Here is a 15,391-nt window from a genome sequence, read left to right as displayed (position 1 = left end):
GACCCAATGTACATCAGACCTTAACATGAAGAGGTTGTGAGCAGGTTCTTAGGTCTATTTGAAACCACAGCTTTTCATTTCTAGTGTATTTGTATTATTTGTTCTCTCACTATTGTTCCAGTATGTGACCAATTCCCCCAAGGGACTACTTGGAGGAAATTTAGTTTTAGTTTCTTTTTCTTTAAAGTGGTTTAAATTTGATTATTATACATCCTGCATTTTCTAAGTATAAGATGTTCCTAGAAGATTAAGCTCCCCAAATCTGGAGATTTCATGCTCTCTAGCCCAAACACCATGTCTGTCTCAAATGATTTTCTTGGGGGAACTGCAGATGGATCAGGGTCCTCCATTAGTTTTGTGTCTGAGATATGTCTTAATCACACACAAACTACCCTCAGAATGACTCAACCACCAAGAAATAATTTGTACCCATTCTTGAATGTTTTACCTTGACCTGGGCACAGGGCTGCCTCCTCAGCTCTAGCAGTTTATTTTTTTTCTGAACCCCCCAACCCCCCACATTTCTGAGAACTATCCTACCTTGTGGGTGCTTGCAGAAATGAGGAACTTACCATCTAGGATCTTTGAATCCAGTACAACTAGGCAGAGCACATCTCCTTCGAAGGGGAGGGTGCAGGCCATTTCCAAGTGCATTGAGGGCTCTATGCTGGTTGCCAAGTGGTGAGACAAAAATTTTCCAATGTGGTTAATTGACTTTGAAACTATCTCAGTAAGGTTTTCCATGTTCAGAAGGGTGTGTTGCTAGGCTACACAAAGCCAGCCATGCCCCAAGCAGTCAAGTAGCCCAACTTTTATTTCTTGATTCACTGTCATCACTGTGCCATGCTCTAAACGTGGGGGCATGATCTCTCCTTCTATCCCAATTGGCAAGTTGTTATGAAGTCATCGTTGCTGGGCAGAACAGATCCTGTTACCAAGAAATATGCCTGTTACAGTGTTTTATTACAAGTATACTGGAGGATGCTGAGACCCCTACCACCTGAGCAAGGGTACAGTGACAGGATTAAAGAAAGACAAGACAATAACTTAATGCATAAATAGGGTACCCAGGAAAGTCAAAGCTCTTATCTGCCAAAGACCCCTTCTTCTTGAGCTTACCACTATTTATTGAACACACAGCTTCTAGAAGGGATAAGGGGTGGTGCAGGGAACACTGAAGTGGAGACCACTGATAGGAGCAGGCTCCTGGCAACCAGGGAACAAGGTATTCTAGTAGGATCATATCATTGATTAATGGGAATTTTGGATTTTGCCCTTGTAGGAGTTTTCTGTATGAGCCTTGCTGCCCTCAGCTGCACTATTGTCTTGCCATCCAAGACATCAGTGTCCTGTATCATTGAGACCTTTGCCATAACCAGTGGTGTGATGAGTTGTTCCTTTCCCATACACCAACTGCTGGCTCTTCAGGCAGCCACTGTGGGCTAATAGGCAGACTCACTTTGAATATGGAAAGCCAATGTATGAAGTTGCATCTTGCTCAAGGTGGACTCTATCACAGGTGGACTGGTCTGTGCCTGCTTTGTCTCAAGTTGTCCTTCTAAGGAATGGGGAAACAAACATGATTATATGTTACTAAAGTAGGATTTCTCAAAAATAGAAATTCATATAAAATGGATGTGTGGTCAATATCCCCTTTGCAGAAAAGGCTACCTTTCCCTTCATTTTGTAAAGATTCATTACCTGGGGCAGGTGTGTTTGTGCCCACCAGTAAACCCAGCATACTGGAGGCTGAGGAAGGCTGATTTGGAGGTTTCAGAGCCAGCTTGGGGTGCATAATGATTTCAATGACAGCTTCAGCTTCATAGTAAGATCATGTCTGTAAAAAGAAACAGAACAATTTTCTGAATTATTTTTGTTTAATGTTTGTGATTGGAAAAATTAAGATATTTTAATATTTGAATCCTGTTGTTTTGTTTTTGTTTTTGTTTTGGTACCAGGGATCAAACACAGCTCCTTGTGCTTGTAGGGCAGGCGGCAGAACCAGTGAGCTAAATCATCTGCCCCTGGATCCTGTTGTTTTGATAAATTAGTTTTTCAATCCAAAAGTTTTCTGTTGTTGATTTTAGGGTCTTCTAATGAAAGAATCAAAGCATTTTCACATAGGAATAATCTGACATCATTTGATATTGGACATCTTACATTATTCCTATTTCTATTAGTTTCAATTTCCTAATTACTTTGATAAATATTCCACTAAACTACCAAACAGAAGTTTTGGGGAAAAGCAAATTTTTTGCTACTGATTATAACATAAATGTATTTTGTTTTCCCATTCAGTTTAATTTTCTGAGTATACTGAAATTAACTGTTATTAATATAGACCTTTGGTCTTCTTTATGTAGTTACTACATGTGTTTTGATCATTAAAAGATTCTTCCTATTGGGAAGGATTTCTGTACATCAAATGGCGGGACCCGCCGTCACTAGTCGATCAGTACCTGAGAGGAGGGGTGAGGATGAAAGAAAAAACACACTTCAAAAGAAAAAAGACAGAGTCGTCCGGGCTCCTAAGACCGAACAACCAAGTTTATTCTCACCTCCCTTTTATACACTCAGTGAGTTAGGTCATTAACCATGACCTTTATCCAAAACACCTGCTTCGTTGTTTACCAGTTCTTTGGGAATTCCCCACCCTCATGGGCTTCCTTGTTTCTCGGGCTTACAGAACGTTCATCACGTTCCAGGGCAATCTAATTCGGCAAGTACGTGGTTCCTCATAACATAGTCTCCTTGCTCTATATTATGGAGGGTAAGATTAAACATGGATCCTCTATGGCTAACACTGCTCTCCACAGCTAACACCGCTCTCCACAATCAAATGACATCATTTTGTTATTTTCATGATTGAATCTATTCATGTGGTGAATTATGAATTTTTATTTGTGGCATTTTGCACCATTCTTGCATACCATGAATGAATGAGTGGCTATGGAATATCTGTGTTCTTGAATTTACATTCTAAGAAAAATTAAAAATAATTGTATATGGATATTTGCAAAAATATTGCCCTATAATTTCCTCTTCTTCAGTTGTTATGCCCTCTGTTGTTAGTTTGAAACTGGCTCTAGAAAATGAATGAAGCATTCCTTCCTTTCTCATTTTGTGCAAATCTTTAGCAACATTATTGTCCATAATTCTGGTGCAATCTGCTAATTTTCAGCAGATATTTCATGTCATTGGTCTTTCTTTGAGAAGAGGCAATTGTCTAATACCTCCAGCTCATTGTTTGTCTTGGATTTGTTTATATTTTCCATATCAGCTAGATCCAGTTTTGGTAGATCATATGTGTTGAGACGTGTATGAATTTTTATCGAGAATTACAGTGTTTTATGTCTGTTTTTAAAATACATCATTATGATCCTTGGTGTTTCAAGGATTTCAGTTCTAACATTTACTTGTTCATCTAAGCTGGAATAAATCAGGCTTGAGAATTCTCTATGTATGTCATTGTTTCACAGTCTAACTTTTCTAAATAAATTATATTAAATGGTTATTTTATTGCCATTTGTATCTCTAATTAATTTCAGCTCACCATCTTATTATGTATTCTCTATTTTTGGGATCTGCCTTTTCTTTGTTTTTGTCATTTCAAGGCATTGGAAATATACAACTGTAGTGTTTGTTGAGAACTCTTGAATGTTTAATCCAGTCAGTTATATCCATGGACCTCTGTTTATAACTTTCTTCAAGATGTTCTGCATTTTAAAATTTATTTGTTTCAGCTTCTATTTGATTCAAGGAATATTTAAATTTCCTCATTGATAATTTTATAATCCAGTCATCAATCAATACCCTGCATTTCAATCTTCATAAGTTCTTGTAAGATTTTGGATATGTCTCTTTGGTGAAATCTAATTTTATTACACTGAAATACCTGCCATTTCAAGATCAACAGATACTGAGCCTCGGTGCATTTCATCATTTCCATTTTCCTAAAATACTATTAATTCTTTGTTATTATAAACACCACAGAAAGAAAGTGTCCTCAAAAAATACTAGAAAGGATAAGGACTCAGTTCATTGGAAGAAATGAGACACCCACCATCAAGGTAATGGTAAGTTTTTATACAATAACAATTATTATCTAAATGAAAAATGTTTTATTAGGATAAATTAAAAATTGAGCTCAATTGTCTCACTGCAATTTAGATGAAATTATCTCCCTCTGAGTTAGAGGCTCTGAGAATTTTGCACTTAGCTAAATTAAGATGAATTGAGAACCACTTTGTAAACTCAGAAAAAAGTAAAAATCTTGTAGATACACTTGAAAATGTATCCAAGATCCAAAATGAAATAAAAATGTCATTGGATTTGATAGTACAAATAAAAAATAATTACTAACTGATAGAAATGTCACATGCTTATGTAAGGAAAAATAAAAACCCATATCTCTAGATTTCAGTATTTATTTGGGAATTCTCATATGGAGAAAATACCATAGAAATATACCTGGGTATATTAAGAACAACAAGTGATTTTCTACCAAAAGTAAGCTGTTGTCGAAAAGTCCTTTCAGGGCCAGGGGTTTAGCTCAGTGGTGTCCAGCTTGCCTTGCAAGAGCAAGGTCTTGAATTTGATCCCTGGTACAAAAAAATCCCCTGAATTGGTGTAAAGGAAGACTTTAATCACTGCTTGGCCTTGACTCCTCACTTCTTAATTGTCATTGCAAATAAACATTGCATAAACATAGTGTAAGAATAACCTCATAGTCAGTACTCATATGTGGAAACAGAAAACAAAATTTCATCATGGCATATTCATATGAATATCTAATGAGAAATATATTATAACTGGTCACACCTTAGAAAATGTAGTATGATTCACAGTGGGGAGTAGTGATATTATTTTTGTCTATTTGAGAAAGTATTTCCTCCAAGTTCTGGTCTCATGAGTCATAAGCTATACACACTAGATAACAAATGTTCTTAGGAAGTTTATGTGGCAAAGACATTAATCAAACTTTAAAACTTATACTACAGGATTGGGAAAATATTCAGGAAAATAACTATGAAAATCATCTGTTTTGCAAAACCTACAACCATGAATTCCTGCATAGAAGAAACAAAATGACTGAATCTGGAATACATTCAAACAAATGTCATCAAAGTGGTAAAAGCTTCACAAGTTATGCTGAGCTTAGAGGTCACGCTAAAACTAACATAGTAGAAAAGCCATATGAAGGTTGCATGTACAGAAAAACTTTCAGTCCTTCTTTTATTTTTTATCAGCAAGTGGGAACACAGACACATGAGAAGCAGTCTGAATGCCGGCAGTGTGGGAAAATTTTTAATCATTCATCTAAATTCAGAAGACATAACCAAACTCACACAGGAGAGAAACCATATGAATGCCATCTATGTGAGAAAGCCTTCACTGATTCATGTATCCTTAAAAATCATAAGTGAACACACACAGGAGAGAAACCATATAGTTGTGATTTGTGTGGGAAAGTTTTCACACAATCAAACCACTTTAGTCAACATAAGAAAACACATACAGGAGAGAAACCATTTGAATGTCATCTGTGTGGGAAAGCCTTCACTCAATCATGTACCCTTAAACAGCATAAAAGAATCCACACAGCAGAGAAACCATGTGAATGTTATCTGTGTGGGAAAGCCTTATCTGATTCATCTACCCTTAGAAATCATAAGCAATCACACACAGCAGTAAAACCATATAGGTGTTATTTGTGTGGGAAAGGCTTCACTCAATCATCTGCCCTTCTACTGCATAAAAGAACACACACAGGAGAGAAACCATATAGATGTGATTTGTGTGGGAAAGCCTTCACTCAATCATGTAACCTTAAACAGCATAAAAGAACCCACACAGGAGAGAAACCATTTGAATGTCATCTGTGTGGTAAAGCCTTCAATCAATCATCTAACCTTAAACAGCATAAAAGAACACACACAGGAGAGAAATCATATGAATGTCATCTGTGTGGGAAAGCCTTCACTAAATCATCTTCCCTTGTCCAGCATAAAAGAACACACACAGGAGAAAAACCACATGAATGCCATCTGTGTGGGAAAGACTTCACTCAATCATCTTCCCTTGCCCAGCATAAAAGAACACACACAGGAAAAAAACCATACGATTGCCATCTGTGTGGGAAAGCCTTCACTCAATTGAGTCACCTTAGAGAACATGAGAGAACACACACAGGAGAAAAACCATATAAATGTCAACTGTGTGAGAAAGCCTTCAAGCAATTATCTAGACTTCGGAGACATGAGAAAACACACTCTAGAGAGAAATCATGAACATTCTCTTTTTTTGGAAAAGCTTCAGTAAATTATGTTACTTAGTCTTCCAGAGAGAACTCACACAAGAGAGAAAACATCTGAGTATCCTATGTGTGGGAAAAACTTCAATCAAAGGTATAGATAGACTTAATACGCATTTCAGAACACATTAGACAAACCAATCATATGAATTCTAACTAGAAATGTCTTCATGTATTCATCTAACCTTAGTAGGCATCAGAGAAATCTCACAGCACACAAATCATACTGAGAATATATGTGTGAGGAATACTCATAACAATGATGAGACAGTTCACATACCAAAGAAAATACATAAATGTCATCTGAGTGAAAAGCCTTAGGCCAATCTTATACCTGATGGAAAAATCTTACAATGGAGATAAACTCACCATAGACATAAGAATCTCCCCTGAATGAAAAAAGATTCTACCATCATTCTGACCATTGTTGTTGTGACAGACTGCTCACAAAGTACTACAATTAATGCCTGTAGCACACAGTCTCCCCTGTTTTGCAAAAATATTAATAAAATGAATAAGATATATACTTCAGGGTTCCCTGCAAAATGTGAAACTGAACAAACACAACCTCAGTTAATGATATGGAAAATTTTTCAGTGGATGTGCTCCTCAATCAACATAAGTAAGGACTTGGGATAAACAATTATATATGCCATGCCATGATGCAACATCTCAGATATTTGACTGACAAGATTTCAGATATTTCAGTCTGGAATCTAACAAAATAATGATCATCTCTTTACTTAAATAGCAGCATGTATGGAAATGTGAGTATGCACACTAGGCCGGATGCTCCATGTCATGTATAAAGCAAAGTTCAAAATGATTACTTTGCTCACAGTCACATGAAGGTTCTCGCCAAGAAAAGTTAACCACTTTATAAGCCATTGGAAGAAATATTAGAGAGCTTACACTTAGAAACTATATGAAAATATACATCCACTCTTAAATACAAAAAACTACAAGGCAGATATTTCAGAATACTGATATAATTATTTATGAAAAATGTAGCATATTAATATAGGGTAGTGTGATTACCTAGAAATATCAAATATAGATGTGTGAGAGAAAGCAATTAACTTTCCAAAATACAAATTCAATGCAACTTATGTACAGAATAAAAAACTGTGATTTTAATTATTTAACTAATAAAACAGGGAGAAATCTGAGAGTTCTTTTGTAGTATTTAATGCAGGTTCAAATGAATGAATTTAGGCCCCAAAACCTTGTCATGGCCATAGATATTGAGGTCCCTTACTAGTCTTAATTTTTAGAGAATTTCTTCCACCCAGCTTGCTTCACCACTCCATGGCTTCCTACCAATTTCAGCAGGTCACATACATGGCATGGGATGATATGACAGAGAGCTTGAATTTCCTCTCCATTTTCCTCAGGTTACCAAGGCATAAGATCCAGGGGCAATTACTGAAACTACTGATTGTGGCATTTAGATGTCCTGTGACCTTAGATTTTCCTATGAGTACACTGTGGGGATAGATGCAGGATCTCTCACTTCTTATCTAAAAACACCTGAGATTTCTCCCAAAAGGTACAGAGTTGAATTAGTTTGTTCAAAGTCACGTCCACAACCATTTTTATCATATAAATTGAGCCAATTCTTTGATTAATGATATTCAGTATCTCACAACATATTCTGGGCTATAATAAGAGCAAGCTGCATATAAAAAACTGACAAACCTTGTTAGAATGAATATTCAGTACAATATTTTGAAAAAATGGAAAGTAACCCTTTCATGAATCAATTTTTTATTTCATGAAATTTCATGTTTATGAAATTTGTATAAGCAATATTATAACATAATAATTCCTTTGGGAGCTTTCATTAAATGCATTGTGTGCCTCCTATATTTCAAGAATCCTTATTTTCATCACATTTGAATACACCAATGGGAAAGACAATTTTAAGCCATCTGTGAATGAAAGAATTTAATTTTGTGAAGGGACATCAAATTAGGAAAATTTATAATACAGAAAAGCATTTACAATATATATGGCTATACATTGTCCAGGATTCTGGTTGAGGCAACAAATAATACAAGAACAAAATGATAGAGTTTAAATTTTTCTAATGATTTCAAATATTTCCCTTGAAGATCAGCTGGGATCAAGGAAGAAATTTCAAATCAAATGTGCTCACTTCATGGCAGTTGAGGACAGAAGTGGGGAATAACTCCAAGGATGAATTCTCTACTGAGCTGTGTCCATATTGCTCCACACACACAAGTATGAATCAGCAAGTGCAATACAGTGTGCTGTGTGTTTCATTCAGTAACTCCTCTGATCCAGCACACTGAAGCACTGCAATTCTTGCTAAACTATTACATGAGGCCAGAACAAAAACACAGTAAGTTAATCTAGATCATGAAAAGTTATTTCATGCTGTATGGGAAAATCTTTCAGGAGAAGCCCAGCAAAGCCTCCATCTCAGGCCTCAGGACAGGAAGCAGAAGCAATTTCTAAGTATAAATGCTGTCCTCAGTCATCCATAGTTCAAGAGGGAGCCACCTTCAGAGGGGTCTTGTAGAAATCAAGTTCCTGTGTTCCCTGGGTCATCATGGGCAACTTAGTGGGAAAGCTCCAAGCTTGTGCTTCAGAATGGTTTGAAAAGTCAAGTTTGCCTGACCCCCTCTGTCCGCCATGGAGAAGTTCAGGAGAGGGCTCCTTATGTGAGGGAGCTGAGGCTGGCAAGTGACAGGTGAGAGGTCAGAGAAAAGAGGATAGAGAGGTCCATGTGTTAATAGAGTTGGGAACATTCGTGTGAAATATTCAGCTACATTCACCATAAAATAAACAGGTCCACTTCAGTGCATTCGTCTATGTGACTGTCTTGATATATGTCTATATTGATAGCGATATCTGTCATCTGTGATAGCAAAGTGTGCATACTAAGGTTAGTTTAACTCAGTATCTGGAGTGAGTAGCAGGTAAAACAGTTCCCCTTGGGAACTGTAGGATGGGCAGTGCTGCTTTGCCAATAGGAACATGGTACTGAATGCTCTTCTGATTCGTATTGGCAATCATATTGGCCCTCCATCCCCCTTGTGACATCCGTGGTGATGAATAGGACACTTTCCTGATATTCTCACCCATGGTAGGAGGGGAGGATTTTAACTTCTGTCCTAGAGGATGGTAAGTTGTAGGCAGGCCCATTCAGCCCAATGCAGCTAAAGGACTTCACAGAGGGAGGGGAGAATAAAATCCTTACAATCCCCCTTCATATTAGGCACCTGCTTGCTTCATTGTTCCTCTTCCATGAAATAATATATAAATGGAGCAGCCACCAGGACAGGGTGAGGAGGATGCCCCTAGTCAGGCTCACCAGCTGATGACCTGGCCATTCAGGTGCCTCCAACAACAGTGCCCCACCTGACCTCTAGCCCTTTGGCTGAGCAACTACTTGGTTGCATACTGCAGAGGCACAGGGAGACATAAAAGCCATTGTCCTGAGCACCAGAAGTGAACAACAGAGAGAGCACCTGTCTCAGGGTTCCTGATGAAAACAAGCCCACTAGAAAAGTGAAGGGAATCTCTGCAATAAAGGCACACCAGACCACCATGATTGGTAATTTGGAGGGATCATCAGCTCCCATTGAAAACTGGACTTTCTTCACGGGAAAGACAGCTGAAACCTGCAGTAGAAACTTGCAGAGTGCCATGCTGCAAGAGGACAGGGAGCTCAACTTGGGAATTGCAACAATAAATCTTCCTGAATCTCACAGGTCTGGTACTAGCTTACTGAGTCTCCTTGACTTATAACTGCACACTGCTGCCCACATTGTCTATTCAGACAGCAGAGACACACCTTGAAGGAGGCCCATTATTTTTAAACATGATAGATTTATAACTACCCCAAATTGTCATTCTCTAAGTGGTATTTGAGGCTATGGTGTTGCTGATTGTATGACTTGGGCTAAGGTTGATTGATCTAAACAGTTTTCCTTCCTGGTATAATGAAAATGAGATAGCCTCCGAGACACCAGAGACTCAAAACCTAAAGACCAGCTATATCTGGAAGACCCTCTGAGAAACAATCATTCCATAAGAGTTTTAAATTCATCAACAAAGATACTTACAATAAACTTCATAATATCAACCCAGGAACTTAACCAAGGACAGAACAAAAACAAAAAATCAGAAGGCATTTAAGCAAGTCACAAACCCAGACTTCCACCCCACAAAAGGCAATTTCTGGGGGAAATGAGGTGCAAAAGTCTGATAACCACCTGGACACCCTGAACTGATAGCACAGGAAGTAACAAAACAGATGAATGAGGCTCTAGAAAAATTCAAAGCAGAAATTATCTCCCAGATAACTACAGAGATGGTGAGCAGAGGGAAAGACATGATTAGAGGCTCTAGAACAGAAACTGAAAAAGAAATATATGAGCTCAAAACCATGCCGGAAGCCAGGAATGTCCAACATAAGAAAGAAATGGAATCCATGAAATAGACTCAAACAGATATTCAGGAGATGAAAAACTCCATTGAAAGCACACAGAGCTAATTAAGAGAATCTGAAGATAGCATATCAGATATAGAAGACAGGATTGTGGTGAAGGACCATGAAAACAGAGATTTCTGAAACATAGTAAGGGAACATTAGAAATCAATTCAACAGCTGCTAGATGATGCAAAGAAGGATAACATAAGACTCAAAGGAGTCCACGAAAAAACAGGAGAAACTACAATTGACATTAAAAAAAAAACTGTTCACAGAAGGAATCAGAGAAAACTTCCCTGACAGAGGCACAGAATTGGACATAAAGATAAGTGAGGCATATAGAACTCCACCCAGCCATGATCAAAAAAATCAGCACCTAGACATATAATAGTCAAGATCCCAGGAACCCAAGAAAAGAACAAAAATCCTACAGGCAGTTAGAGAAAAGAAACAAATCACCTATAAAGGAAAGCCCATCACAATCACGGCAGACTGCTCAACACAAACCCTCAAGTCAAGGATACACTGGAGTGAAGTATTTCAAGCCCTAAAAGAAAATAACTTCCAACCTAGACTACTGTGTCCTGCAAAATTTTCTTTAAAAATCAATGGGGAAATTAGATACTTCCATGACAAAGAACACCTGAGAAATTTCAAGAACACCAAACCAGCACTCTAAACAATTCTAAGTAATATCCTAGAAAAAGGCAATGAAGCTCACAACTCCATGAGGCTCAACAAAGGGAAGCCACCAGACAAGGAAAGAAATGAAAGGAAAAGTGGAAAAAGAAATAAGAGCCAACAACAGTAAAACATCATGAAAATGATGAGTCAATAACTCTCAATTATAACTATCAATGTTAATGGCCTCAATTCATCAATCAAAAGAAATAGACTGACAGAATGGATTAAGAAGCAAAATCCAGCAATATGCTGTATACAAGAAACACACCTAACTCAAAAAGAAATTCATAGACTGAAAGTAAAAGGATGGAAAACAGTTCTCCTTGCCACAGGAATCCAGAAAGAAAGCAGGGGTAGCAATCTTATTTGCAGACAAAGTAGATTTCAAACCAAAACTAATTAAGAGAGACAAAGATGGTCACTACATCCTTGTGAAGAGAACATCCAAGAGGACTAGATGACAAACCTAAATATATATGCACCAAATACAAATGCCCCCAACTATACAAAACAAATAGTAATGGACATGAAAAACCAAATAAGCACTAATACAGTTGTAGTTGGGGACCTCAATACCCCACTATCACAAACAGATCATCTAAACAAAAAATTAACAATGAAATTCTAGAACTGAACCAAGCTATTGGACAAATGGGCTTAATAGATATTTACAGAGTGTTCCACCTCAAAAATTCAGAATACACATTCTTTTCAGCTACACATGGGTTATTCTCCAAAATAGACCACATCCTAGGTCACAGGACATGTCTAAGTCAATGTAAAAGAATGGAAATTACCCCCTATATATTATCAGACCATAGCACAATAAAATTGGAGCTCAATAGCATGAGAAACTGCACAACTCCCACAAACACCTGGAAATTGAATAACACCCTCCAGAACAACCAATGGGTCATAGAGGAAATTAAAGAAGAAATTAGACACTTTCTACAAGTAAATGATAATGCCAGTACAACATATAGGAATCTGTGGGACAAGATGAAAGCAGTTCTATATGGGAAATTCATACCAGTGAATGCCTATAATAGGAAAACCCAAAGAACTCAGATAATAATAACCTAATGCAGAACCTCAAACTCCTAAAAAAAGAAGAGAATAACAAACCCAAAGCCTACACAAGAGAGGAAATTATGAAAATCAGACAGAAATCAATGCAATGGAGACTAAGAGAATGATACAAAAAATTAATGAACCAAAGGGTTTTTCTAAAGAATAAAGAAAATCAATAAACCTTTATCCATCCTTATCAAAAAAAGGAAATAAAAGACTCAAATCCATGCAATTAAGAATGAAAAAGGGGAAGTCACAACAGAACCGGCAGACATCCTGAGGATCATCAATACCTATTTCGAGAACCTGTACTCTAACAAAGTGGAACACACAGAAGAAATAGACAGATTCCTAGATACAAAAGAATTGCCAAAGTTAAATGAAGAAGATATAAAAATTCTATACTCACCAATAACAATGAGTGAAATTGAAAATGCAATAAAAATACTTACCAACAAAGAAAAGCCCAGGTCCTGAAGACTTCACTGCTGAATTCTACAAGACATTTAAAGAAGAACTAACACCATTACACTTTAAACTCATCAAGGAAACTGAAAGGGAAGCAAGGCTTCCAATTTCATTCCTGGAAGTAAGTGTTACTTTGATTCAAAACCAAAGAAAGACCCAACCCAAAAAGAGAACTACAGGCCAATCTCTCTAATGAACATAGATGCAAAAATCCTCAACAACATACTGGCAAACAGAATAGAGAGGGTCATCAAGAAGATCATACACCCTGACCAAGTCGGATTTATCCCAGGGATGCAAGGGTGGTTCAACATACATATATCAATAAATGTAATACACTATATAAACAGAGTCAAGGACAAAACCATATGATCATCTCAATAGATGCAGAAAAGGCATTTGACAAAATCCAACACCCATTCATGATAAAAAAAAAAACCTACAGAAAATTGGAATAGAAGGTCTTTATCTCAAATGGATTAATGCTATCTATGAAAACCAACAGCCAACATCATAGTAAATGGTCAAAAACTGAAAACTTTCACGTTAAAATCAGGAATAGGAGAAGAATGCACACTATCACCACTCCTGTTCAATATAGGGGTAACACTATATGTAAATGTACTGTATACCTAAAATGTACCAATAAAAGAATTTAAGCAAAAAAAAGTTAAATAAATGAATAAATAATTGAATGAAACAATAACTTCAAAAACAATTATCATATAAACATGGAGTGGCACTTCTCTAGACAACAAGTAGTTCAGTGGAGGAAATTCTGTAAATCTTCCATGATCAGAGAGAAACTCAAGACCTGCCTTGTCTGTCCATTCCACCCCAGACAATGCCCCCTGGCAGAGACTGTCCTCATTCTCCCGAGAGCCAGAATGGACTCATCCTGGCATGGGGGCCCTGTGTGTGGAGCAGTGTGGTCTGCTGCTGTCCCTATGTGTCTGTCCTGTGGAGCTCAGCTCATAATGCCCCTGGCCCATGGGCCCTAAGAAGTAAATGCTTCAGGCCTCTGCTGCCCACCTCTCACCTCCTCCCTGTCCCTCATCTAACCCTGCTGCAGGACCTGAGGGGAACCAGCAGAAGGGCATTGTTTTATCCTTGATTGTGTTTTAGTGTGTTGAAATTATTCATGTATGGTAATTCTGGTAGATTGATTTTGGACCCCATATTATCTTTAACACACTTGTTGTATCAAAAAGATTTTCTCTCCTTTCATTTACATTTCCTACACAAATAACATCCAGCTGGTAGCAAGTATTCATATTTTATTTCCTACCACATGCGGTGCAGTCAGTATTCTTCAATCAGTGCCCACACTCTGTGTATCACCTTGTCAGAATGACAGGGACATGTGTGCCCCTCATTCATTCCTCTGTCTACAGGCTCAGAGCAGTGATGCAGAAGCTTTTAGAGACCCAGTGCCCACTCTGCCACCCAAATCCCCACTTATAGATTGCAAAGTGCCAACACTGCAATTGAACCTGAATTCTATGGTTTAGTGCAGTAAAAGCAACTCACACATAAATATATTTTTTCATAAAAGAAAAAGACACAACGCACATGCCATAGGTTCTCCATATGACCTTAGAGTTTTTGCTTAAGAAATCTCTTGTGGTACAAGAATATAGTGAGGAGTTTCCTTGGCCACCATTCCACCACTCCCAGGGCAGAGGAGCTGAGCCAATCTTAGCACCCAGGAGAAGGCTCCCCACATGCCAGTCCACTGCTCCCAGGGTAGAAGAAGTGAACCAATCCTAGCACCCAGGAGGAGGCTCTCTGGCCACTAATCCACCACTCCCAGGGCAGAGGAGGTGAAGCACGTGAGTGCCAGCAGCACCGCCACCCCTCAAGGTGGAAATAAGAAGACATGTAAACAAGCCTCAAAAATAGACTTGTAGATCACCTGCAATAACCCAAATGGGAAACAAGAGGGAACAATCTGATACTCAACAACATGGACTCCCTGAATGGGCAACAAAAGAGGATTTGGAAAAAAAGGAGATCAGAAATAATTTCTCCAATGACAGCAGAGATTGGTTGCCCATAGTTCAAGATATGATTAATAAATCGAGAGAGGCTAAAGGTAAAAAAATAGAGAATCTGAGGAACATGATGGAATCCCAACATAGGAAACAAATGGAATACATAAAAGAGATAGAAACAGATTTCCAGGAGATTAAAAACTCCATTGAAAGTCTACACAGCAGAACGAACAAACGTGAGGACAGAATTTTAGACATAGAAGATGAGATTGCAATTAGTGACCAGGAAAAGAAAAATTGCTTAAAATACTAAGGCACCATGGGAAATCTATCCAGCAGCTGCTACACACTGCAAAGAAGAATAACATAAGACAGATTGGAGTCAATGAAGAAACAGGA

At 37.8% G+C, this 15,391-nt stretch overlaps 1 protein-coding gene and 1 long non-coding RNA gene across 2 annotated transcripts in view; one reads left to right on the top strand and one right to left on the bottom strand.

Annotated features, from left to right (window-relative positions):
• The window catches only part of Znf705d (zinc finger protein 705D), a 37,011-nt gene extending 28,955 nt beyond the window's left edge, over positions 1 to 8,056 (top strand). Inside the window, exons 5-6 of the mRNA XM_021261369.2 lie at positions 3,994 to 4,076; positions 5,001 to 8,056. Of these exons, the coding sequence (XP_021117028.2) occupies positions 3,994 to 4,076; positions 5,001 to 5,426 (509 nt within the window). The 3' untranslated portion in view covers positions 5,427 to 8,056. The remainder of the gene's footprint in view (positions 1 to 3,993; positions 4,077 to 5,000) is intronic.
• On the bottom strand, positions 742 to 2,808 carry LOC147826857 (uncharacterized). The gene is made up of 4 exons (XR_015453338.1): positions 2,460 to 2,808; positions 1,702 to 1,837; positions 1,460 to 1,558; positions 742 to 928 (listed from the first exon to the last, which is right to left on the bottom strand). It is a non-coding gene; the product is annotated as an uncharacterized LOC147826857 (long non-coding RNA).
• Positions 8,057 to 15,391: the final 7,335 nt, after the last annotated feature.

The sequence above is a fragment of the Heterocephalus glaber genome, unplaced genomic scaffold, assembly GCF_053883595.1.
Source record: "Heterocephalus glaber isolate CG9 unplaced genomic scaffold, H.glaber_assembly_v1.0 deba00001460, whole genome shotgun sequence".
Classification (NCBI taxonomy): Eukaryota; Metazoa; Chordata; class Mammalia; order Rodentia; family Bathyergidae; genus Heterocephalus; species Heterocephalus glaber.
The sequence above is the reverse complement of the archived record's forward strand: the minus strand, read 5'-3'. Positions and strand labels throughout refer to the sequence as shown.